This window comes from Poecilia formosa, unplaced genomic scaffold, assembly GCF_000485575.1.
Source record: "Poecilia formosa unplaced genomic scaffold, Poecilia_formosa-5.1.2 Scaffold122, whole genome shotgun sequence".
Lineage (NCBI taxonomy): Eukaryota > Metazoa > Chordata > Actinopteri > Cyprinodontiformes > Poeciliidae > Poecilia > Poecilia formosa.
The window spans coordinates 55,681-81,669 of record NW_006800061.1 but is presented as its reverse complement, the minus strand read 5'-3'; the positions used below and the strand labels follow the sequence as shown (position 1 = coordinate 81,669).

General features: G+C 40.0%; 3 protein-coding genes across 6 annotated transcripts in view; 1 reads left to right on the top strand and 2 right to left on the bottom strand.

Annotated features, from left to right (window-relative positions):
- The window catches only part of LOC103144114 (estrogen-related receptor gamma-like), a 37,346-nt gene extending 35,870 nt beyond the window's left edge, over positions 1 to 1,476 (bottom strand). The window contains exon 1 of the mRNA XM_016675895.1: positions 1,108 to 1,476. The gene's annotated coding sequence lies outside the window, so the exon portion shown is untranslated. The remainder of the gene's footprint in view (positions 1 to 1,107) is intronic.
- A 1,448-nt stretch (positions 1,477 to 2,924) lies between these two features.
- Positions 2,925 to 8,860, bottom strand: gpatch2 (G patch domain containing 2). Of its 2 annotated transcripts, none has more exons than XM_007560920.2 (11): positions 8,688 to 8,860; positions 7,760 to 8,003; positions 6,398 to 6,948; positions 6,165 to 6,229; positions 5,748 to 5,945; positions 5,324 to 5,435; positions 4,940 to 4,979; positions 4,724 to 4,788; positions 4,512 to 4,600; positions 3,084 to 3,290; positions 2,925 to 3,013 (listed from the first exon to the last, which is right to left on the bottom strand). In XM_007560920.2, exons 1-10 carry the CDS (start codon positions 8,735 to 8,737, stop codon positions 3,121 to 3,123), a joined length of 1,584 nt encoding a protein of 527 aa, XP_007560982.1. In that variant the 5' UTR covers positions 8,738 to 8,860; the 3' UTR covers positions 2,925 to 3,013; positions 3,084 to 3,120. The 2 variants fall into 2 exon arrangements, with proteins under 2 accessions (XP_007560982.1, XP_007560983.1); XM_007560921.2 differs by having other exon boundaries at positions 6,401 to 6,948; positions 8,688 to 8,859.
- A 1,606-nt stretch (positions 8,861 to 10,466) lies between these two features.
- On the top strand, positions 10,467 to 25,555 carry lpin1b (lipin 1b). 3 transcript variants are annotated; one of them, XM_016675863.1, is made up of 20 exons: positions 10,467 to 10,669; positions 16,699 to 16,902; positions 17,000 to 17,095; positions 18,491 to 18,777; positions 19,063 to 19,176; positions 19,833 to 19,956; positions 20,074 to 20,371; positions 20,949 to 21,042; positions 21,141 to 21,325; positions 21,407 to 21,500; positions 21,626 to 21,695; positions 22,174 to 22,266; positions 22,351 to 22,409; positions 22,918 to 23,056; positions 23,166 to 23,314; positions 23,472 to 23,558; positions 24,008 to 24,160; positions 24,269 to 24,383; positions 24,477 to 24,580; positions 24,696 to 25,555. In XM_016675863.1, the coding sequence occupies exons 1-20, from the start codon at positions 10,598 to 10,600 to the stop codon at positions 24,868 to 24,870; spliced, it is 2,712 nt and encodes a 903-aa protein (XP_016531349.1). In that variant the 5' UTR covers positions 10,467 to 10,597; the 3' UTR covers positions 24,871 to 25,555. The 3 variants fall into 3 exon arrangements, with proteins under 3 accessions (XP_016531349.1, XP_007560981.1, XP_007560980.1); XM_007560919.2 differs by lacking the exon at positions 10,467 to 10,669 and adding an exon at positions 14,571 to 14,698; XM_007560918.2 differs by lacking the exon at positions 10,467 to 10,669 and adding an exon at positions 14,571 to 14,795.
- Positions 25,556 to 25,989: the final 434 nt, after the last annotated feature.

Genomic DNA, 25,989 nt, shown 5'->3' with positions numbered 1-25,989 from the left:
TCTATCCCTGTTGCTTGTCCATCCTTTTTGTAAACTTGACTTTTTCCTTCCACTAAACCTTCCACTAATATGCTTATCTTACATCACTCCAAACTCTCAAGTTGGCAGTCTTTCCCGTGGTTTTGCAGCTAACAAAATGATGACAAAGTCACTATGCTATGAAAAAATATGTCCTTTTATGCACTATTCCTATTTTTTCAACAAACCTTGTATTCTTTTATTAGCTCTAAATCATAATCATTCAAATGAAAAACAATAAATACTTAAAATAAATCACTTTCTACGTAAATTAATACCCTATTTTAAATAAATAACCGAAATAAATGTACTTTTTTTTAATCATTTTTAATTTTTTAAATATTTTTTATTTACCCTTGTTCCTTTAATCCTATCTATCCAATCCGTGTTTCTTTTCCGTCCCTCCTTCTCTGTCTCATGTCATTGGATTGATTAGATTCTTCATAGTGTGCCACTAGGATGTTTCAGTTTTTCGCCTTGGCTCTTCCTCCTGTCCCCTCTTCATCGTGCTCTTTCAGGGACCCCCACCTTCTGGTCATCCTCTCACCCAGTTAGCCTGCCCAGCATGGCCTACTAATTCCCAGCCACACCAAAGGTGCACCAATCAAAAGTTAATCATTTGCAAAATTACTCATATTGCCTTCCGATTACACATGCATAACAATCAATCTATCAACGGAAACAGACGAGGAAGAGAAAAATGTTCTGGACAGTAATATTTTGGTGGACAGTTTTTTTTTTTTTTTTAGATACAGCGCACTTGGACAAATGCTGCTGCAGATGTGTTTAGCAGCTGAACAATTTGCTGAAGTGCTCACAAAGTCACCCATGAAGGTTTTAAATTAAGTGTGGATGGGATAAAAAGGCAGAGTTCACCAGGGTTCAAAGTAGATATTTACACACACACACACGCGCACACACAAATGCCCGTTTCCACTCAAAGACCACACCGGACTGTTTCTAAGCAGACAAGAGCAAAAAAAAAAGAAAGAAAAAAAAAAAGACATCAGTACATTAGCTGCAACTGCAATAAAACCCACATCTGCTCCTTCTGGTTTTCTCATCTCACAGCTTCTGCTTGGTACTTACTGTCAGTTTCATCCACTGGCTGGTCGGCTGGTCAGTGGCTCTGCTTTCCAGCTGCAGTCAGTCAGTCTCAAGGACAAACACTCCAGCTCTCCTCGCCTCCGGTCTCTGTAGCTCAGCGATGCAGCAGCGTGCACACAAATTCATAAACACACACACACACAGATTTCCCCCCCTCTCCCTCTTTCCTTCCTCTCAGCATCTCTCTCAGATCCAGTGCTGAGTTCACCTGCCCCGGCTCGCTCACAGGGGAGTCCTGAGTGAGCGTGTCAGACAGAAAGTGTGTCTAAGGGAGGGGGGGAGTGGAGGGAGGACCCAGCTGAATGCTCCCCCCTTTAAATGCGGGGTGGACCGACGGGCAGAGGACACACGGTGCTCCTGCATCTCTCTGGATGCAGTCAGAGGAAGGTTTTTCTGTTGCAGCCACGCTAAAGATGCGAGGGGGGGGAACAAGGACGCAGAGGATTCTTGATTTGTATTTCAGGCAATGTTGAGTCAGCGTGTGTTTTATTAAGAGCTGGAAATACTGAGGGCTTAGGGTTAATTATCTCATGAGAAAGAAGGAAGGGTGTAAGGGTTTTCTGTTTTTTTTTTAAAAAGGGTTCAATCTTAAATGAGACCATGAACAGTTAGTTGTTCTATTCACCGTTTGACACCATAAAATTGGGTCAGGTCAGACTTTGAGCAATTTTTTCCTTCTTTTTTAATTATTATTTTAGCTAGCAAATATAAGAGATAACAAAAAATCTTGTTAGATAGGGAACCAAACAAACAAGCCAAACAGAAATTACACCTGAATGTTCCTTTTAGGGTAGGTAAAAATGTTAGAAATAGGGCATTAGCAGCGTAGCACTTGGTTATCCTTAAGGTCTAGTTGTGCGTTTTGAGTCATTGTGATATTGGCAAACGATTCAGTTTCCTGTGTGAAGTCCAGAGCACTTTGAAGGGGGTTTTCTTGTATATATTGCTGCTGTCATCCCACCCTCCACTTCGAAAAATGCATCCTTGCCTTTTTTTTATTTTTATTTCTACATTCAGTGCACTGGTATCTCAAACACTGAGAAGGAGAAAATGAAGCATTATGTTAGGATTCTGGTTTGTTTGGAATTTTTTTTAATGTTTTCTACAAAAAAAAACAAACAAAAAAAAAAACATATATGTCTTAATCTTACAGTGTGTTTCAAATACTTTCTCTGGCCAGTGCAGACTTGACGTTTCTTTTTACTTAAAAATATAATGTGAAATGTCTAGTAAGTGATAAATGTTAACTTCTAGCAAAAAATGCAAATCCACTAAATGACACAAAAACAGAGATTTAGATAATTTTTTTATTATTTTTCCCTGTTTATGGAGAAATAAAAACTTTCTAAAGACACTAGTTCCTCAATTAAATCAATAAAATGGATTATTACACACATCCAGATAAATCTGCTCACATTAATGTAAAGTATGCTAACTTCATTACGATAAAAAAAAAAAAAAAAAAAAGCAACTTAAAAAGGTGTGTTGAGGTATGGTCCAGTCAAACATTTGATTCAAAAACCCTTGTGCAATCTTAGACGAAAGAAAACATTTCCGATCAACGCTCCAACCAGTTTGGCTGACTAACGGGTCGCACCGTTAGTGGCTCACGCTCAGAATGAGCTCAAAGACTCAGCAGTCTGCCCTTAAACACTGAGGTAACATGTGATCAAGCTTCACCGTCAAGTTCTCCAACGTGGAGAACTCGTTTCTACCCATTACTGTCACGTGTCAACATCCCAGATTTCGTAAAAGTTTCCCCAATATGGGGAAAGTTTGTCACCACAGACGTTCTTGGCAGAACCGTTTCATTCTTGCAGCTCGCAGGACTTTGGTTAAGAATCATCCTGAGGAGAATTTCATCTGGCGTTCGTTGTTTTTTTTTTTTTTTTTTATTTTTTCTCAGTACCGTGTCTCAGAGTCCAGGAAGCAGGGCANTTTTTTTTTTTTTTTTTTTTGCAGTACCGTGTCTCAGAGTCCAGGAAGCAGGGCAGATCAGTTGAAACCTAAACCTGCCCCTTTGGGTCTCTGCGTGGCCCGAATGGGTTCGGTGATGCCTCTCCCCTCAGGGCCGAGTCCCATCCCCGGGCTCCAGCCCATGCTTTGCAACATGCGGCTCCCCATGTTAGTGTCAGGGATGGGAGCGGCGTTTTCTCCAACCACACCTGAGGAGAAAATGTTTTAAAGTCATCAAAAAAAAAAAAAAAAAGACACATTTAAAGTTTGTATGGGGGAAAAAAAAACAGCAAATGAAAAAGTCTTTTCAGAACACAAAGAAAAAAATAAAGATTACGACTTAAAAGGAACCTTAAAAAAAAAAAAATTTAATTTTTTGTGCCAGAAATCAATACACAGATTGTTGGTTCTTGTGGATCAAATGTGAGATTTTTCTTTCATGAATGTTTTGTATTTTTGACAAAGGATTAGCCTGGCTCAATTTTTTTTTCTTTCTTTTTTTTAAAAATCGGTGGGTGCTAAACAAGTGCCTCTCAATAAATTAGGATAATATCACAAATACATACTTTTTATTAATTCAATTCAAATAGTGCAACTCTGACATTACAAACAGGACTGATTTAAGCATTATGAACATGTTATAAGAAGGATAAGCCAAAAAAAAGGTACTTCTAAGGAATCTAACTTCTCACAGAACACTGAATCAAAGCAAAATAGAAAGTTGAGTAGAAGGAGAAACTTTTTTTTTTTAAATGCTCTAACAATAAAGAGAACGGCAGCTCCAGGAAGAATATGATACCAAATTAATTCAAGAGTTTTGAGACGATTCAGAAAATGTAAAGTTCAGATGGAGTCAGAGCTGAAGGAGTCAGCCACACACAAATGTATCCGGCACATGAGCTACAGCTGCTATATTCCTTATAGTACGAGCCACAGACTGGTCACTTTGAAGTCCGCTGAAAAGTTTGTAATCCTGGTTACTTCAGAAGTTAAAACCCTTGCCGTTATCTCACAGATTAGGCATTTGGTCTTGCTTGTTTGTCCGGCCTTTCTGCAAACGTAACCAGGTAATTGACTTAGCCACACTTCCTGTCGTGCAACAACTGCATCCGGAGAAGTAAGGACTAGCTACCGCCTTGGCTAATGGTCTTGCTGTTCTCGGTTTTCTAGGAACTTTGCTTTAGTCACAGAGGCTAACTACTTACTGTTTTAATCCTCTGTTTGTAAGCAGGGCTGAGTAAAAGCCTCTCTCTCCGGGGTCTCCAAGTGATCTGGTTACAGCTAGTTTCTCCTGTCATTACCAACATTTGCTATGCGTCTCATGGCCCAACTCCCAATATTTTTAGCTGAGAAGACGTGAGATAAGACGCATATAAAGGAAAAGCCTATCGGGCGTAACGTAGCAGAAGGAGTGTGTTTCCATCAGTTACCTGAGGGAACACCGGTACCTAGAGGAGCAGCCTTTCGCCTTCGTTTTATGTCGCCTGTGCATAGAGAGCCGAGGTGTCCGCTGGTCTGCCTGCGGAACAGGTGGGTGAAACAAGAACGGCTTTAAGTTTCATCTCTGACAATGTACAACAGGAGGGGGGGAAAAAAAAGTTTTAATTTATCTGGACCATGATATGTTTTAAATTATTCTCACCTGCTTGCTGTTTTTACCGAACAGCTCCTCCGATGCCCTCTGTCTGTTCGTGGATCCCAGTGCAACTGCAGTGGGAGGTAAAAGAGACAGAAAGAAAAGGGACAAAACGTCATCTTCTAGGCAATCTGAAAGATTCCAGCAATACATCTAGATTTGATTGTAGCAGTGGGTGAAACGCTGAACGTAGCCTTTCGACCAGTTTGAAACATAGCTCACCTGTCCATGGTCCCTCCTTGAGCTCGTGTTGAACCAAGGCCTGTTTAGGAAGAAATGGTGCCAATTAAACTCACTGTTCTTGTTTCAGAATTCACGTTATTTTACGTACATTTTGAATGTAATGAATTAATTTATTGCATTTCAACAGCAGGGAGGCTTGAAACCTGGAGATTTGTGGAAAAACTATAAGGAAAGACATGAATGAAAAGAAAAGGAAAGGACAAAATCTCTTTGTTGACATACATTATTAATAATTTGGTCATATTTTCCAACACAAAAGACAACCCAAATTCCTCTACAAACATAAAAACGTTTCAGAAAGGTGACAACAGAAGATAAAAATAAAAAACAAAGCATGAGATTTAGTAGCAGGTGATAACTCACTCATGGGGATCTTGGCTCAGTCTTTCGCTGAAGCCCTGACCGGAGCTTCCTGGAAGCCCCCCCTCGGATCCCTGCTGGTTTCCATGGAGACGACTCAACCTGGCCTGAAACCCTGTCCAACGTCAGTGCAAGTTTATTCACAGATCAACTCACTTTTGATCTAATTTCATTTGGCACAATAAGATTAAACTAAATCAGGAATTCATCTTGGATTCAGACTTTTTGGCTTTTAATAAGGATGCTCAAAGAAATAAATGGAAAACTAATTTAAATGCATCTTCTTCCTATTGAGAGACGACAAAGAAAGAACATAAAGATTATTTTTTTATAGAATAAGTAAGACATTTTTCCACTTTTTTTCTTTTTTGCTCCCTACTGATCAAGAATGACATGCATCTTTAAGGTCCAGCGGTTCATAACGTACCTCTCTGTGCAGCGGGGCTCAGGAGAGGAAAGGATCCTGTGAGAATGCTGTTGAAGACGGGGTCGGCGAGGTCCAGCTCCTCCGACGCCGCCTCCCTCTCCCACCAGGGAACCACTCCTGCTATCCCACATGCACCACCGGGCCCAGATCCGGACCCCGGTTCTCCGTCACAGAACCAATCGCTCTGTTCATCGTCGCCTGGAGCAAAGACAGACAGAAACTGTGGGCTCCCAGTAAAACTAAGGATGGATGTATCTAATAAATAAAGGACTCGTGGAATAAAGACTGAGAAGAAATCTACTTTAGCTTTTTTTTTTCCTTTACTTGTCCAGTCCAGAAAAAACAGTTATAACCTACATCAGAGGTTATTTACGTGTTCGGATTAAAATCTAGAGAAGAACAGGACTATATACACACCTTGTCTCCCCTCATCGTTAGTATAGAGGCCACCATCACTGCTGTTACTGACACTGCTGGTCTCGCTGTAAAAGACAACAAAAGGTCACTAAATGTACAGTTTAAACACAGTGGATGGAAAAATAGTCAAAATACAACCCAGATCTAAGATTAAACTCTCGTCAGTGACAGAAGCAAAGGTGGAAGAATTGAAAGTCAGTTGAAATAGTAAAAAAGAAAGATAAAACACTAACCACCTGTCACTCATGTCCTCATCTGAGCCTTTCTGCTCGTCCAGCTCCATCTTCTCTTTAGATCCCTCTTTTGGTGAAGACAGAGGGTCTTCGCTCTCAACCACCACCCCTTCGTCTGCAGCTTCCAGCCCCAGTCTTTGCATTGCCAGTTTTCTCTTCTTCACGCGGTTCTTTTCTCCCACGGAGCCCAGCAGGCCACCTCCACAAAGCTCCATGGCCCCCCTGCTCTCGTTACCGCAGAGCCTGTGTGACCTGCTGCCGACGCGGGCCTTGGGGACCGGCGGGGGCCCGAGCAGGATGGAGGAGTGAGGTTCTGGTTCCACCGGCGGGTCCACAGCCATCCGCTTGACCTTACGCCGGCGTCTAAGGCTGCGAGTTCCCTCTGCCGACCCCAGGACGGCCAGGTCGTCAGGCCAAATTGGCCGCTTGCTTCGTCCCAGGTCAGCAGCGTGGGGCGGTCGTCTTTTGGGGCCAAGCTGCTCGTCAGAGTCGCTGTTGTCACGGGCGTGGCTGTTGGCAGCGGAGACACCTCCTGAGCCGGCACGGTAGTCCTGGTGGCGACAAGGAGATGCGACACGCTTGGTAAGTTGTGAGACGTTGAAAGGTGCTCGAATGTCAGCAAGGACGCGTCCAGTTCACTGTCTGAAGATGGAAGAAGGCTGATACAGTGGCCAGAGTACAAAATCTTAGGTTTATCCCAGAGCTACCCTTACTTCATTTAGATCCAAGTTGGAAAAGTGAAGCAAAAACGCAACAAATACCCACCTGTTATGAATCAATTTAGTTATTCGCATCGTACAAGTTAAGTAGAGATTTGGGTTCTGTGCATGCCTTCAGAGGACACTGCAGTGCCAAAGGCCCGTGGTTTATTATGTACCATAGTACCACTGACGAGAGAACATTTATTAAAAATGTTTCGGGGCATTTCTTGTAAACCCAGTGGCATCTGGCTGGACACAGTGTACTGACCCTTTTGTATGGATTCATTTATTATTTCAAATACAAAAGAAAACTGCAACATTCAATTCATGTCAACTCAGAAGCTTTTCATGTCAGGATCTTTCAACTGATCGCAAAGAATAAAGAACAAATACAGATCAATGATTGAATTAACTATCCGAAAGATAATCTCGATTGGTTTTACCGGGTTCTTTAGAAAAAAAAAAAAAAGATTAAGAGTGCCTGCCTCTCATTGACTAAAGCTGCAAAACATGACCTTGCACTGATCGGTTATTGTCTAAACAAACAAACAAAAAAACAAAAAAAACAAAAAAAAAACTAAAAACACCGACGGGATCCACTTGGAAGCTGCCTGACTCGTAAAACCTCTCCAGCAGCGAGGACACACCCCACCAGCCTCACCTTATGTTCCTCCACACTGGACTCTGAACCCTCACTGAGGTGGCCCGTCTCCCAGGGCGGATGGGGGTTGTCCGAGCGTCGTTTCCTGCCCCTTCGTTTCCGAGCCTGTCTCTTCAGCAGACAACCCACTGCGAGCGCGTGGTCTCCCCCATCGCCGAAGCCGCCCCGGGCTGCTTGCTCCGAGCTCTCCTCCAGTGCTGACACCAGGTCATGGACCAGCTCGTCCATTGTCCGGTGAAAGTGCCTGGGAAGCAGGGCAAATGTTGAAAAAAAGAAAAAGATTATTCACGTTTGTTTGTTTGTTTGTTTTACAAACGCAAATACTTTATCTGTGAAGATAAGCATTTGCTTTGGGAGATACAAATACACATTTTCTCTCGGATAGAATCCCATACACAACAAACAGAAGTGGGAATGCCTTTATTGACAATATTTAACGGAGATTAACAAAACAGCTAAGCACAGACAAGACAAAAATAAATTACATTCTTTACGTTTGAACAATAGGCACATTGACTGTTACTTACGTTGCAACAGCTGCTAGAAATATATGAAAACGGCAGATATTGTTTGCGGTGTTTCTATGAATTTACAGCAGATCTCTTATATCGCCAGAGGCTTTCCTACTTAGCTTCGTAAGCTAACGTTTTCTCGTTAGTTAGACCGGCCCACGTCAATAAACGCATAATAAAGACGTAGCTGCTTCACGTCTAGCAAGTAATAAGCGTAAATACATAACTGACTGTTCTGCTGTGAGAATCGCTATCAAGATAAACAATTAAAAGCCCCTTCGACATTCAGGAAAGCTTCGATGCTAGCCTGTTGATGTAGCTAGCCCGTGTGCTCTGCAACCAGCTGATCCACGCGAGTTCAATGAACGTGAGCGATGAGTTATCCTACGTCTCAGTGATTTTTAAAGACCACCTACCAGCCAGTTCCCGCTTTGCCGATGGTTTTTAGGTGACCTGCACGGAACATTAAAGCCACCAAGTGCCAGCGGGTTATTAGCCAGAAACAACAAACAAACAGCCAGACTCCATATTGACACAAAAGCTAACAGTCAGTTAGCTGGGATATACGGCAAGACCCGGTGCTGCCTTCAGGTACATCGGGAAAATGGAATATTACCATTAAAAGGCATAGAAATATTTCATTGTTACCAAAAAAGTTCTAAATTTGAATTCCATCTATATGAAAACATGATTGCATATATGTTGGATTTTAGCACTCTATGCGCTAAAATCATTTAATTAGCTATGTGACAAACCGAAAAAGTGAAGGCAATTTGTAATTTGTACTAGAATGTATTTACCCACATTAAACACCAGAGTGAGCTGTAGTCACAAGTGTTCCCACCACAGTGTTAAAGCTATTTTACACCCCATTAACTTTTAACACATTTGCCCTGTTACAACTACAAACTTCGGAGCATTTTCTCATGAATTTAAATGGTAAACATAAATCAGGATATAAATATGACCTGCAAGGGAAATTATACATTTGGTTAATTCGTGTTTAGTCGTTTTGAATCAGGGAAAAACTGCATGACTTTTGATTCTACCAGCTTTCCATATCCAGAGACTGACCTTTTCAGGGTTTTTAAGAGACCTGTATTTGTACAGCACTTCATCTAGTCCAAGGATTTTACAATACAATCAGTCACCCACTCATACACATTCATTCATTCACCAATTCCGGGCCCTCTGACTACCACAAGCAGGTGTTTTGCCCAAGGAGACAACTCAAGTAGATAAAGTGCGGGTTCGAACCAGCAACCTATTGGTTATAAAACTTTCAGATCAAGCTTCAGGATTTGGTCATTGGATTGGATGTAAACTGCAATCAGGAGTTGTGACTTTATTTCGACAAAAATTATTTTATTTATTTATTTTTTGTAATTTTCCATAAAGGCCAGACATGTGGAATGCACAACTAATATTTTGTTGGCATATTGTTCCACCTGAGATATTAATTTCAACAGTTCCTCCAGAGTTACCCTTGGCCTTGTTTTTTTTTTTTTTTTTTTTTTGTTTCACTGGGTTTTATTTAGTGGCAGCAGTATAAAAGGGGCTGAAAACAAATGCCTGATGCTCTCTTGAAATAGTTTTCTAATTAAAATATATCTTTGCCTTCATCTTCACAATTATGCTCTATATTGTGTTGGTCTGTCATATAAAATCCCAGGAAAATATATTAAAGTTTGTGGGTGTAACTTTAAATATTATTTAAAAATTAAGGCAGAATGAATACTTTAGCAAGGCACTGTATTAAGGCGTTGACTCTCTTGGCACACAAAACACATGGGCGATAACAAGGTCATATTCTTTACAGTGGTCACTGTGTACCATGTGCTTACGTAACAGGTGGCCTTATCTGAATGTCATTGACGACAATATCGTGGTCTTCCATGGGGCAATGAATGTCACACATATTATAGCCTTTCTCCTAAGTAATTGAGTAAATTAACTTATTGAGAAGACTGACAGGCATGCGTTTGAACTCCTCAGTGGGGAGGTTGGCTGTCCGACTGGTGTGCGATCATGTAAAACCTCTCGGAATAACATTTCGTCAAAATATCCCAGCAATCCCAACAAATGCCTAAGAAGTCAGAGGTTCCAATGGAAGATGCACACTCAAGGGCTGACTCAGGTTTCCAACTGGGGGTCCCAGGTAAATTTAGTAAGACGGTGTTCACTTGCACTTGACAGTCAGACACTCGCCGTGCTCGGAGAGTGCAGACGTATATTCAAGAACGCAACTAAGACCTGTGGAGTTTCTGCAATATACAAACATCCACTTTGAGGACATTCCAGCCTTCCCGCGTCTGAGATTTAACACATGATATCAGTGGACGAAGAGGAGCTCGATGAGGCTGTCCAGCAGTATTCTACTGACACCACCTGGAGCTGGGTAACGTGTTTTATAAATTACAAGAGTGTATGAAGAGGATTACAGCACTATGTCCTTTCCAGCTAGTGCATTCTGTTCCAATGCAAATTTAGGTCTGAGTTAAATATTGAAGACCGGTTATAGAAGTCACCCAATAGGTTCAAATAACAGGGGCTGTCCAAGCTGCCGGGTGTGTTTAGATAATCCCACATGTAAAGCGACCTGGTACAAGTGAAATCTGGGAAGGGTGTCAAGAGGCCAGGAGAGGTGGGGGTAACAGGCTGCCAGGCTGGATTGGTGGATGGGGTAAACGCTCCAGCGATCACGTGACCTTCTCACCCTGTTCATGAGAAGATCACATGATCAAAACAACACATTTGCCACACAAGATAGCTCAGACTGAAAAGTTTTGAAACGTCAAAGGGCTAAATTTTTCTTTCAAAATCACTTTTTATTCAACCCTCGTAAGTTCCTTTATATTATGGTGCAATTATTATTCCATAACTCTGGCTATGTTCAAGCAAATTCAATAAAATGTGAATTTTATTGAATTCACAATAAAGCTTGTGTACTTTGAGGGAAGCTTTTTGTTTTAACACAATGTCTTAAACACAATAACAGGTGGACCTTTGGGACATCTTTGTGTCATTTGCTTTCATTCATAATGCATGTGCATTACACAAACCCTAATATTCTATTTATAATATAATAAAAATATATCTTATTTTCCAATATATGAAAATGTTTTATCTTATCTAGTGAACCTAACAATTTGCATTAGGGATGAAAAAAGTAATAACTTTTTGCATCTCTAACAATAAATTTTTTTTAAAGCATCAACATCACTGCCAATGTCCAAAAATCCCACTTGGCACATGAAATTGGAAAAAAAAAAAAAGAAAAAGAAAACATTTTTTGAAGAGTCTTTCTTTTACAGCTAAAATTTTCAAAATTATTTTTGAAAACATGCCATCAAAACAGTGTTTTCTGTAATTTCTTAAAGTAAGAGGCTATACTTTGTTCTATGTTGTTGTTTTTTTCTCCTTTGAGTTTAATATAATTGCTGAATCAATGTTTCAATCCCTGCGACTCTCAGGCCACAGCAGCGTAAGTCAGTCAGCAGCTGTGAGATTAGTCAGGTATGTCTCAACATAAAGCGTTGCGTCTGTTAAAACAATCCACCCTTACTTATTCGTTTTAACAGACTTCTTAACAGAGAGTGTTGTATTTGAGAACTTTCAGGCAAAATCTGCCATGTAAGTGAGTTTCTGATCAAAATGAGTGTTAGTGTCTTTCCATTTATATGTTTCTTTGAATAAAAGTATATCAGAATAACAATGTGAGATGAACAAACTAGAAATGATCACATGTAATATGGTTAAGCAAAACTTGGTCAAAGATATAATTGTTTGTTGTAAAAAATAAAAAAAGAGAAAGAAACAGCCTGAAAATACTTGTAAATCCTTGGTAGATATGAGAATCTGGCTAACACATTGAGAGTTTCAGCTGACCGTAACAGTATATCACATTTAGTTGGGATGCAAGCCAAAAGATGGTTCTGATAATTCAGTATTTTCAATCATGTGACAAACAGTGTTGCACTATACGCATAAAAAAGCTGACTAACATAAATGTTTGTGTGTTTCGTTTTACTTTAAAAGATGTGCCATTAAAACTGTCTTTTCTTTATAATAGCCCTCGTCTAAGTGATTTAACACGCTGAGCATGAATCTTCCAGCATGAGTTGTTTACATCAACTCTCAGTGGACTTGTTCTTAGAAACATGTCAGTAAAGACAGCTGTGAAGCTCATATATCCTTAGAGATCCCTCTGAAACTGACAGAAAGACTGATGGGATGTCAGGCCATATTTGTAGAAGAAAACCATCCAGCTGAGAGATCGGGTTTGGGGTTAAATCTTTTGGCAGAATGCTTCTTTTTCGTAAAGACGAACATGCTCACTGACATTTAGAAGTGGATTTAAAATCCCATGTTAAGAAAAGATTAAGAAATATATATTTTTAGTAAAATTACTGGTGCCCTTGTTGATGAGAAACTGTTACAATCCATGTAGCTTCACACCTGCTGATGGTGGTCAGAGGAAGTGGTAGCTTACCACCATCATCAGCGTGTAAACGCGTATTTGATTTACTCTACTTTAAAGCACTTTGGAGTCCCAAGGCCCTAAATAAATTGAGACCATTTACAACTATTTTTTTTGTTTTTGAAACGTTTTTGAAAAAAAAAAAAAAAAAAAAAAGTCAAAGATGCTGATTGTCACTGATTTGTAAAAGATATTTAAACTGCTTCTTATCCTGCTAATTATTAGCCATTGTGGAGGGCCTAATTAATCTCATGTGTGTCACTAGAGCTGCATGGACACACATGAGGAATATTATCTATTGAGGAATAGTATCAAAACACATTCATGTTTGAATGGTCCAGTCAAAATCCAAGTCTATATCCAGTTGAGAATTTGACAAGACTGGAAAATTGTTGTCTTCTAAACTAATCGAATTTAATCAAAGGTAACATAACTGATTAAAGAGACAAGAAGAGAGAAGAACAGGCAAAAACTTAAGCGTGTAAAGCTAGTAGACAAATCCTAAAAGAGAGAGGTTTAGCAAAGTGAACATATTTTGTCTGCTATGTAAATGAGGGGAATTTTGTGCAACATCTGAGAGAATGCTTATTATAAAAAATATCTTGTCAATGTTGAGCAACGTGAAGCCTAAACCACCAGTCAGCCACATCCTTTTTGACACAGTCTCTCTCTTAAGGGTCTCTTGCTGCAACAGCCAACATCGGCTGTGCTGCGAGGGAGGGCTGTGATTGGCCAGGAAGATCACCTCACTGCGTCACGCTCTCTGAGCCACTGTAACCGCTGACGTAGCTCCCAACTGCTTCCCGCCGTCGCTGCAAAACTCCAGGATGCAATTCAATTAACCGTGTTCTTTATTTAAAATGTCTGGATGGTCTCCTGAAAAAGTATGACCAAAATGTTTCACTTAAGCCATGTGGACGTAGATCTTTATTACACAGAATAAAACAATAAAGAACTATATAATCTTACAATTTGAATTTTGATAAAGCAGTAGTTATTCAAACGTTTGTAGAAATCGCGCATTCTCTTGTGAATTGTTTATATGACCCGAAAAAGCTCTGAGAATGTGGCGCGACTAGGTTCCCGTTTACAACCGAGTAGTGCACCTCTGTAGCCGTAGGAAAGGTATTATAGCAAGCCGTTTGTGCAAATATTTGATGTTCTTGTTTTGGTGATGTCCATTTCTCTCTTTCGTTCCTTTGATGTTTTTCTCAGTTTGTTTCCGACGTTTTTGGGTAAGAAAAGGAGTGGTCCAGAATTGGTCATGCCATACCCACCAAGAGGACATTTTGCATCCATTTTGACTACAAACTCACCATAATCTTCAATGTTTTTGCTCCTTTTTGACTGTGGGAAAATGTGACTTTGTGACTCGAAAAAAATTATATTTAGGAAGTAATTTTGCTTTTATCATATTTCATAAAACTCAACTGGCATAGATCTGATTAGAAATGAGGTACAATGCAAAGTTTGAGAACCTTTTTGTTACCTACTGGTTTGCAACGATTCCACTGCTTGAGTTGACTAAATAGCCAGTTTTGTAAAAATCTGATTGGGAACCAATTTAGGTGCTGGCAATGATGGGTAGGTAACAAATTGGATAACAGATTTTTTTTAATCCCAAATAGTCAGTAGAACTTTTGGCTTCACTAAACCATTCAAAGTAGTAAAAAACCTAGTAAAGAGTTTAGGAAATAATGTGAGTAAAGTCTAAAATTACTATTGATGTCGAGGACATGAACTATTTATACAAATGGTTTGCCATAAGAGTAAACTGGCGTGCTCGGAGCTGATTGGTCGACAAGATGGTCGGTTTTGCTGCACGTGACTTTATCATCTACTAGGTTACATGAAGAGTTAAAGAGAATAAACACGGATGAAGAAATGTGATTCGCTTTCACTTAAAGAGTCTACCACTGCGGCTGTTTGACGAAAACATAAGGCAATGTAAGGCTCTGTTAGGAAAACGGAACTTTTAAACATTTTTGTTTTGTTCCCCTTTGAGGAAGTGCTCGTTAAAGACTGGCATATTCCTTACAAACAGGTATGTGCGTGCTTTTATAATTAGGATACGTTCCCAAGTCTGTTCTTTTAAATGTATGAATGAAAATTTTTACTATATCTTTGGGTTCACATGTCATACTCTTGTCCCTGTAGTTGTTTCGTACACGCTGGATAAATATGTCTCAACTACTTTCCTTGAACTTATTTGTTTTAAAATTTTAATGTTTTTTTTTTTTTTTTGAAGCTGATTTGCTGCTTGCCCCAGGCTCTTGTTGGTCCATTTTGTAATAATTTATTGCCTTGGTTATTAAATATTTCCATTTAAAAACTGAGCAAGCTCACTTCAATCATAAATGAATACGATAAGTTTAATTTTCAGGGGATTACGTCTGTCTGTGCTGTAATACTAGACTTGGCTGGCAACAAAAGACTCAGTCCATAATATCTTCGGAGTGGACCAGTCACATTCCATCTGCAGCTTGTGGTTATTAACCTAATGAATCTCATGAGCATTGCTCTGTTAAAGTCACCGTTTGAACTTGAGTTTTGTCTTAAACGTACTTGTGAAACCAGAAGCTGTCAAGTGCGTTTTACGCCACTCTTCCTCTTTAAAAAAAAAAAAAAAAAAATCTCTCACAGCAGACAGTCTATTTTTAGACTCATCTGCTCAGCAGTGTGCATCAGCCCTTCTAGTATCAGCTTAGATGTAAGGAGGGGGGGGGGGATGTTATTCACAATAAATGTTTCAGGTGACATTACAGATTCTCAGTCTAACCTACTGTTTGAAACTCAGGGTTCTTGTTATTCAAGAGGTGTCCTGATCATAAAAAAGAGATGAGGCACATATCAGTCTTTAATAGGATGGAGGCATCTGCTAAATAAATCAAGGTCGGATCCACCTTGCCTGTTTATATCCAACTTTGACGCACTTGGACTACAACATTTCCTGTCTTTTTACACCTCATCTGGAATTTAAAATGCCTCAAGTCATAAAATTAGCTTGCATGCTACATTAAAGATAGCCCATTATTTGCATAATGCTTTAGGAAGGAGTCACTTGAATGTAAAATTGTGTTCCAGGGAGGTGGTGCAGACGTCAGCAGTGGCAGAGATGCTGTTTTTGATATTTTAATAGCTTGTTGTGTAACTGTGTCTTTCTGGTGTTCTCAATGTTGTGACGCTGCAAGTTGAGCTCAGCTAATTTAAGACGGGAACAGTTATAATCAAATGATCACTTGAGAAGTGGTGGCAGGCTTAAGTCGGCCTGTTGTTTGAGCTCTGGTGTCTGGGGTTACTGACTGGAAAACAGTTGGATATAATTTCCACACGGGAGAAGGAGCGACATGGGTGGGGATGTGAAGTACAAATAAATGGCACAGCATATGGCGACTTACAAAAGTATTCGTACCAGTCAAATTTGTCATATTGTTATGTTGCAGCCACTAACTTCAATGTAATTTATTGGGATTTTATATGATAGAGACCAACATGTGAAAGTAAGAAAAAAAGGTTTCTAATGAGATATTTAAAAAGCCTTGTAATTCAGCTTGCTTAACTCTGATACCCTGAAATAGTTATTGAATTAGGCCTCCCTTCTGCCATGCAGCAAGATAAGTTTGATGCTGCAAAAAAAACGTGAAAGTGGGGCAGAGGTCACTTTACAGCAGGACTGTTACCCTGGTAGAGACAAAACCCAGCAGACGAGCTGCTGTAACAACAGCAAAGGGTGTTTCCGCTAAGTCATGTCTCAGGAGTGCCAAATATAAATGCATTTCAGATGTTTGTCAAAAGTTGTAAAAAATAAAAATAAAAACTGTCACCTTTTCCTTCATTTTTTTCCATTACTCATTTTTGCTGGTCTGTTTGTTATTAATCAAGGGACGAATCCTAAATCGATTCTTTTCTCTTTCATTTTCCCATTTTCAAAACGTCCACTTCTACAGACCCGTCAAACCATGAACTACGTGGGCCAGCTCGCAGGTCAGGTGTTCGTCCAGGTCAAAGAGCTGTACCGAGGGCTCAACCCCGCAACGCTTTCTGGCTGCATCGACGTCATCGTCGTGAGACATCCCGATGGCTCGCTGCATTGCTCGCCCTTCCATGTTCGCTTTGGGAAAATGGGCGTCCTCCGGTCCCGGGAGAAAGTGGTAAGGAGGCTCAAGTGGGACAAAATTTTGGATTTTGTCACGGTAATGAATGTTTTAGTTTGTTATTTTAAAAAAAAAATATTTTCTCCCTTTTTAGGTTGACATAGAAATCAATGGAGAACCAGTGGATCTGCACATGAAGCTGGGCGACAATGGAGAGGCATTCTTTGTGCAACAAACAAACAATGATCAGGTAATAATCAGGAAAACATCTTTTCTATGGGTTCTTTGGTCGTGCCATATCACCTGCTAAGGATAAGAAAAAGTTTGATGATTATTTGCCATTTCAAGAATATTTCTGTTTACCCTAATGCAGGTTAAATCAAAAAGGTACACCCCAACCACTCATACAGTTCACCACAAAGCTTTAAACGCTTTTCCTCCTTACATTTCATCACAGAACATCCAGCAGGGACAAGCTGTGTGCAGCACGTCCTGGATTTTTTTGGTTTCCTTTTTTTTTTTAAACAGCCTTTCTCTATTTACCAGAGAGAGAGAGACTTATAACGGCGGCATTTATTATTGGAGCCATTTATACCTGCATTGCATTTGATGCTGCAGCTGTATGTCTCACAGTGAAAATATACCTACGGACATGTAAGAACTTCACAGATTTAGCGTTGCTGCTAGAAAATACGCCAGAAAACAAAGGGACTTAGTTGCAACTTGAACTCAGTTTGCTTTAAAAAAAAACTTATTTAATCCCTTGTTTCGGGAAGCTGCTGCCATTACCTTTGATTCATCAAGGTTTTCCTTTGCGAACAAGTTAATGCAGCTTAGGTACTTACCATTTAAACCTGATAGAAATGTGCTCTGCCAAAAGTAATAAAAAAAGCTGAATAGTGGCTGGCTCAGACAAAGGAAGTGGGTGCTGTATGTTCTCCAGACTGGTGTCAGATTCCCAGACATAATGGGGCATGAGGAGTGGAGGAGGAGTCTACTGCTTCTCAACCAACTTTTTTGGCACCACAGAGCAAAAACGGGAGGCAGTCCTGTCAGACCACAAATCATGTGGTTAAACATTCGTTTTTCTGTCCTTTTTTCCATAGGTCTGTAAAAAAAAAAAAAATCTGCCTCTCCTTGAAACCGTTTTCCTTTCATAGAAATTCAGCCTGTTATAGGCTCAAACTGTGTAACATATTCCTGTTGCTTGTGTTTTTGTAGCTCAGCATAAAATAAGCTTGAGATACAGGTCAAGAAAATGTAACTTTCAAAGTGTTTAGTTTTGTTAAACATTTCAAAGGCCCATTTGCGCTCAACGTGAAATATGCAAACACAGTTGGACAGAGCCCATTCTGTCTTTCCTCTGCATTCATTTCATGCAGATTTTTGAACTTCCTCAGGAAGCTTGAGAATGTTTACCAAAATGCAAAAAGAGGAAACTCGCCATAAACCAGTGTGAAGTATCAACTTCAAGCGTTTTTGAGATATTTTACCTTTAGCTGTTTTAAGGAGTCGGAATGGACCTTCTTCTTTGAACTTTAGTTTGAACTGTGTGAGGTTTTCCATGTTTAAAGACCTTTATGTCTTCAGGTAGCTGTTCTAGTGAGATAACTTATCATCTTGCTTGCGTTTGCCATCTTAACAGGAAGTGGTTCCCTCCTACTTGGCTACTTCTCCCATCTTGTCGGATGCTGCCTTTTCAATGAGCTCCCCACTGATGGGGAAGAGCTCAGGGCCTCCTGTACAGATCCTGGGGTCCTTGGGGAGCAACGGCGAGAGCAGTGGCGCAGTAACAAAGAAGAGGAGGAAGAGGAGGAGGAAGAGTCGGGCAGACAGCACAAGGAGGGAGGAGAGTGGAGACTACTCAGCAGATGAAGACATGTTTTCAATAGACATCAGTTCTGATGAAGAGGCTGAAATGGAGAGCAGCAGGTAAAGGGAAAGAGAGAGTGAAAAAGAAGAGATGTGGCAAAGCAAATATGAGAGGGAGTGAGATATATTATGACTGTACGAAGCTGGAGAGTGTGATGTGAATCAGCTCAACTGTTTAAGTTAATTCAAAATACTTTCAAATACACAGTGTTTTAAGTAGAAAAAGGACAAATGTAATGTTTTCGTAACTGGTAGATGTAAACATGCTAACCTTGATTGGCTACAGGACATGCTATCATGCAAGTAGATTGAAACACAAGCTCAGATATTGTGTTTTTGTTGCAGGTCTTTATCAAGGGATGCCTTGCAAGACGAAACAACGGTGGCTTCAGGCATCTGTTCTTTTAAACAGGCTGGGCTCTACACTCGTTCGGATGGAGAGTGGAGCCCGATTCATAGGTGATTCTGAACAAAAGCCTTTTCAATGGAAATAACATTTTATTCTTGGTGCATTTGTTGAAGTTGTAAAGCAGAGGACTTTGGATGATTATGTTGCTCCATGCCTTCCCTGTCGGCCTCCTCGTTTTGGGACAAAATAAACCCATTTCAGCCTTCTTTTTAACTCTGCATACATGTATGCTAAGAGCACTCAACTGTTTTTTTATTAGAAATGTTATGATGCCAGGCCACAAAAAAAAAAAAAACATAATCAAAATATATGTTGCATGTGTTGTTTATGATGGTACGTACCCTTATGTTTCCCATGTTGTAGGCCAGTAAAAAAAGTGAGCCAAATGTGCAACAAAAATCTGTTTAACAGCAATGTGACCAATTTGAAAATGTCACTAATAAATTACAAGAATTAAATTTTTTACTAGTACCACCTCGTCATGTAATACATTGAAATTCACACTGTTTGGTAAACTTCAATACCATTTCTGGTTAACCTGACATTAATAGAAAAGTAGAAAAAGAAGATTTTTCGTTTGAGAATATGCACTACCAAAAAAAAAAAATCTATTTCTTTTCACATGCTTTCCCAATGTGATACTCTACCCTTCTGTTTGTTGACAAGGAGATGTTTAACTTTTGTACAATATTTCTTTCCCCTCCAGTCGTGATAACTCTCGCCCCACCTCTCCAAAGAGTGACTCAGAGCTGATCACCAATCATTCAGAAGCGGACAGTCAGAATCCAGCCATGCACTGGGCTTGGGGAGAGCTGCCCCAGGCTGCTGCGGTAAGCAAATGTCCACCATGCACGCCGTCTAAAAATCTAGCACTATAGAAATAACAACATCTTGTTGCAGTTTTCAATTTTCAACTCTCGCACCTCTCTCCTTTTCCGCCTCTTTAGCCTCCGTTTCTCTCACTGAAGCCTGCCGGGCCACATATTTTCCCCGTATCCGTCCCCGTGTCCAAAAATACACATTTCCGAGCGATCCGTCATGAGACATCTTCAGACCAATGTGCGCCGAGCTCTAAAATGCAAGCTCCCTCTTTGCCGATTGAGGAGGAGGCTGAGGTCAAAAGGGAAACGCCGGACCCGGTCACGATGGAATCAGAATCCATGAGGATGGAGACTCAGACGCTACCTTCAGAGGAAACAGCGGCTTGTGCATCCAGCAAAACAGACTCTCCATCAAAGAAAAAGGGTAAAAGTGCTGTTGGTCTATAAAGAAAGCGCTTCTATGATCTTCCCAGAGTTTATTCCAATAAGAAAAATGGTGTCAGTCTCTTCTGTTGCTGACTTTTTGAATAATCTTAAGGTTTCAGAATAAGGTGCTGCACTAAAACCATCTAAGACATGAAGGAAAACAAAAAACCTTCCAGAAACCTAACACAAAATTAGGCCAGTGTACCAAAGGCTATGATGGGAGCAAAAATCGCTAGCTCAATAACATCTCGACGGAGTGATCAGTCCTGGCTCAGACTCGGTCAGGCAAGGCCAACAGTGTGCGAGAATAGTTGTTATGACATAAAGGTCTGCAAGAATGTTCTGAAGTGAGAAGAACTGCGTTTCTTTTAAGCATAAGGTGAATATGTTCATGTGCAACACATAACTGTACATCTATAGGAATCTCCTATTTCTATCGCATCAGCAAATGGCAAACCAGGCCAACCATTTTGCCTAAGCTTCCCCTAAAGTCAATCCATCAAATACAAGAAATAAATCTTTTAGACCAACCTATAAGAAATAATTTTCCAACGATTTCGTCTTCTCTCCTGCAGACAAAAGAAGCCGCCATCTCGGTTCCGACGGAATTTACTTGGACGACATTACAGAGTTGGAGCCTGAAGTTGCTGCTCTTTATTTTCCTAAGAGGTACGAAAGCAGATCCGCGCGCACACGGACTACACTGCGAGAACTCTGACCAGTTCAGTGTAATCTGACCCGATCGTTTCAACACTTCCAACTCGCAGTGAGAGCGCTTCGGCCATGAGAAGTATCTCCGACCCGGGGCTCCACTGCACCAGCCTGTCCCCACAGTCTATGAGCTCGGGGGGAGACAGCGGTGTGGACAGCTACTGTGACCCCATATCTGACATGCCATCAATGGCCATCTCCCTGTGCGGGGGGCTCACCGACAACAAGGAGATTACTAGAGGTACGTCATCACAAGTGACAAAACAACTCCACGAGACACTTCAGAATCTAATTGTTGTCTGTTTGCTTTTCTTTCTTTTAGAGCAATTCTGTGATAAGATCGTCTCCTTTCAGCAATTTGCAGAAAACCCCTCCATCATAGACGACCCAAACTTGGTTGTTAAAATCGGTTCAAAGTAAGAACCTCTTAAATAAATTATGCACAAAGTTGCCGTTTAACAATTAACAAATACTGTCTGTCTATGCCTCTTTAAATGCATTTCCTGATTGAATTAAAAATATATTTTGCCGTCTCACTTAGGTACTATAACTGGACCACCGCAGCCCCACTCGTGCTCGCCATACAAGCCTTTCAGAAACCTCTGCCAAAGGTGATGGCACACTCATACAGATTTAACCTAACCTATGACTACGTTTGCTTCTGCACCCTCAAAATAAGTTTTATATTAGGTAGCGTCAGTCAACCTAATCTGATCAAATTTGTTTTCTCTGTGTTCTGTGCTCCTCTGGTTTCGTTCTTGTTTCCTCCCCTCCTTTCACATATTAGTCCTCATGCCTCAGTTATTTACTCTCATCCTTGGATTTCCTCCTCTGTTGTCTGACTAGTATCTTCAGCTTCAGCTGTGTATGTTTGGAAAGACTCCACCCTGCTCTTGTTTAATTTATTTTCACTCACAAATCCTCCCTGTCAGTCTTGTTACACTCATTTTTTTTTCCCAATTAGTTGACAGTTCGGTTTTGCGTTATTAGTTGATTTATATCTGCTTGTGATTTACTTTTTTATGTTTTTTTCTTATTTAATGGTGTGTCGTGGATGTCGGGGCGGTGTGTGTGTGTGTTCCTCCTCAGGCCACGGTGGAGAACATCATGAAGGAGAAGATGCCTAAGAAAGGAGGACGGTGGTGGTTCTCGTGGAGAGGCAGGAATAACAATGCAAAATCAGTAAGTTCTTCCTCTCTGTTCATATCCACAAGAACTTATCTCTGGCATTTTATTTCTGAATGAGCATACATCTCTTTCTTTTAGGATTCAGTCACTGAATGTGGGGCTTGTGGTGCTGCTGAGGTTGACGAAATGAAAAGCAGGTTAGTAAATAATTCAAACTCGGAAAACTTTCATTGATCCATCTTAATATTTAATGTTTAAAGGTTAAAAAGTGTTCATGGTACAGCGAGTGATATATTTCTAGCATTTATTTAAGTTAATTTTGATGATTATACCTTCTGAGCTACAGTTTTTTTTTAACTAGCCCACACTTCTGATGTTGTCTTTCATTCAAAAGTTGCTAAATCCATGGAGCGTAATAGTCAAGTCATCCATCTTCCCCATGATTGTAAGAATATAACATGACATTCCAGGACGCAAAATATTTTTTTATATGCCTTGGTCTGTATTATTTTCTTAGAGACTGAATTTCATTAGCTGAAAGACATAACTGAAATAAATTCTTGAAATATATTACCGTGTTCAAAGAACCTGGATTATAAACGAGTCTACTTATTGACCTGACTTTCTGGAACAAATGAATTTATCAATGGCATTGTACTTTATTGAGCTGCATCATTTAGTATTTTATAACCTCTTTGATGGCAGACTGAAAGAAGAGTCATCATCTAGCGACGAAGATCACATTGCAGCCAATCAAAGCTCCCCCGTCATCCAGTCAGAACCTGGGGTCTCTTCAGGGGGCGTGTCTTACAAGAAAACTCTCCGCCTCACGTCAGAGCAGCTGGTGAGGGCTTCAGTTTGACTTCAGCTTTCAATTTAATTTTCTTCTCCATATAGCTGAATTATGGTTTTAACTTCTTTCTTTCCTGTCTCTTCTCCCTCCCTACATGCAGCTGTCCCTTCAGTTGCAGGATGGTCCTAATGATGTTGTATTCAGTGTGACCACTCAGTACCAGGGAACCTGTCGCTGTCAGGGAACCATCTACCTCTGGAACTGGGACGACAAGATAATCATCTCTGACATAGATGGAACCATTACCAGGTGTTTGACGCGTTAGCGAATGAAACCACTTATTCACCTGCAACCTAACCCATGTGGTCATTTTACACAGTTTCTGGAAATAGCAGTCTGTCTAAATAAAAAAAAAACAACTCTCTCTTAATTACTCTTAACTCTCTCTTAACTCTCTTAATTTCAGGTCAGACACGTTGGGTCACATCCTGCCCACACTGGGGAAAGACTGGACTCACCAGGGAATTGCACAACTCTACCACAAAGTCAGCCAGTAAGCGTTTTTATTTTTATCGAACCCCTAATGTCCAAATACTTTATAAACTATAAATATGAGGTGAAGCAAAAACGTAGGTCAATGTTTGTACAAACATATATAGGCAAAGTAAAGATGTGTAAAAAGTCTTGAAATAAGTATTTTTTTCCCCAGTAGTATAATCTCACACTAAAAGAATAAAAAAATGTCGAGGCACCAATAATTATGTAAGATCCATAACTGTAGTTAAATTAATGAATACAATTTTCAGCATTTCTTAGTGTTTAGGATTATGCTCGTAAAACTAAACTTGAATTTAAAAAAATTAAAAATTAGATATCTAGCTGAAAATACATGAAGTATTTTTAAGCTACACACCTCATGCCAGTTTGATATTCTGTAGTTCTGGACATATTCTACTTCTAGGGACTTTTTGTTGTTTGCTAACCTCTTTGTCCGTCCATCAGAAATGGCTACAAGTTTCTATACTGTTCAGCTCGAGCAATCGGCATGGCTGACATGACCAGAGGCTACCTCAACTGGGTCAACGAGAGAGGCACCATGCTTCCCATGGGCCCCGTCCTTCTCAGCCCATCCAGCCTTTTTTCAGCTCTGCACAGGTATTTTTCCAACCCATACCCACTTCACTGTATTGATTTAACATTATCAGAATGAGATCAGAAGCAGGAGAAACCATGATTTTTTTTTTTTTTTTTTTTATGCAACAGGGAGGTGATTGAGAAGAAACCTGAGAAATTCAAGGTGGAGTGTCTCACAGATATCAGACACCTGTTTTACCCAAACACAGAACCTTTCTACGCAGCATTTGGCAACAGACCCACGGTATGGAATCACATATTTTAGATGCGTATGATAAATAACATTTGATCTAAAGAAATAAGTTGTTGGACATATTTTTTTCTTTTACATTTGTAGGATGTGTATTCTTATAAGGAAGTAGGGGTGCCACTGAACCGGATTTTTACAGTAAATCCTAAAGGGGAGCTAGTGCAAGAGCATGCCAAGACTAACATCTCATCGTAAGTGTGCTTGATCTTTATTATTATTATTATTATTATTATTATTATTACGATAATATTTTGTCTTAAATCACATCGTCTCAATACAGCTGCCTCTTTCTGATCTATTTCCCAGGTATGCACGTCTTAGTGAGGTTGTAGACCACGTGTTCCCCCTCAAAATGCGATCCTGCTCCTCAGACTTCCCCTGCTCAGACACCTACAGCCATTTCACATACTGGAGGGAGCAGCTCCCCCAAGTGGAACAGGAGGAAACTACAAGTCCACAGACTACGAGCTCCGGCAGCTGATTCCCACCCGACAAAAAGAGCTCTGAATGACTTATAGTGTGCTTGAAATGTAGCCGTGATGTGGACAGTGATAGTTCCTTGTGATGTATCTAATTATAGGTCAAGTATTTTCTTATGCACTTTCATATAGAGAGAACGAACAAGGACAATCTTCTGTTTAGTCTTAAGAGCAAAAGGTGCACTTTTATCAAAAATACTGGATGTGTATATTTAGAATGAATTATGTATGTGTTCAGGCAGCTTAGTAGAGTTTTTGTTTTGGAGATTACCTTATTTCAATGGTTAGACTTTCTATTTATTTCAATAGATGCACTGTGAGCTCACAGTCCAGCTGTGCAAGTTACTCAAATGTGTGCCAAAGTTTGACTGATTCCAGTTCCTGTTTGCTGAAAAGTTGCTATGTAACAACATTTCTGAAAACAAGGTAAAAGAAAATCGGCTATGTAGCTGTAAAAATCATCTATGTAGCTGAAGCACAACACTATTAGCTGTAGCCAATAGCTCCTTGTAACGTTTTATTTGTGAGATGATTTGTTGAATAGTGTTTATTTTTCTATCTGAGCTTGTGTGGCATGTGTTCAGACATCTTTTATATCACAGTTACAACCAGAACAACCTTATTCCGTCCAATTTATCTCCTGCAATTAGCTACCTGACTGGTGCAATTTAAAAGAGACCTTAACGTGTTTTTTTTTTTTTTTTTTTTTTTTTTTTTTTTGTTTTTGTTTTTTTTAAATTGCAGCATCTAAAAAAAGACAGCTGGTCACAGTTTGGACAGGAATGTTTGAATGTTTTTCTGTGTAGTAATCTTTTTTTTATTTTTTATTTTTACCCGACGACACCAGAGGCAGTATGAGGTCGAATGCAACCAGGAACAACTGTTACAGCATGTTTTCCGGACAGGTGTATATACCTGAGCTGTGTAAAAGCATCAAGCCTGCAGTATTATGAGAGAGGATGTGTAGCTCTGTGATAAATGTTTTTATTCTTTCCATGAAAGAGCTAAAACGGATCGACATTCTTTTAATCTTTGCGTCAAACTGTGAAACACTCCCCTACTGGCCTCCACTGACCAGTTTGTTGTCAAAGTGGTCTCATTAAACATTAAATTACAGTGGT

Excerpts from the sequence above, each read along its gene's own strand:
- gpatch2 (XM_007560920.2), bottom strand. The coding sequence starts at position 8,737 with ATGTTCCGTGCAGGTCACCTAAAAACCATCGGCAAAGCGGGAACTGGC. Across the intron at positions 6,230-6,397 it reads GAGGACATGAGTGACAGGTG|CGAGACCAGCAGTGTCAGTA; the intron begins GTTAGTGTTTTA and ends TGTCTTTTACAG. Across the intron at positions 4,980-5,323 it reads CTGAGCCAAGATCCCCATGA|GCCTTGGTTCAACACGAGCT; the intron begins GTGAGTTATCAC and ends CTTCCTAAACAG.
- lpin1b (XM_016675863.1), top strand. The coding sequence starts at position 10,598 with ATGATATCAGTGGACGAAGAGGAGCTCGATGAGGCTGTCCAGCAGTAT. Across the intron at positions 16,903-16,999 it reads TCCGGTCCCGGGAGAAAGTG|GTTGACATAGAAATCAATGG; the intron begins GTAAGGAGGCTC and ends CTCCCTTTTTAG. Across the intron at positions 20,372-20,948 it reads CTCTCCATCAAAGAAAAAGG|ACAAAAGAAGCCGCCATCTC; the intron begins GTAAAAGTGCTG and ends TCTCTCCTGCAG.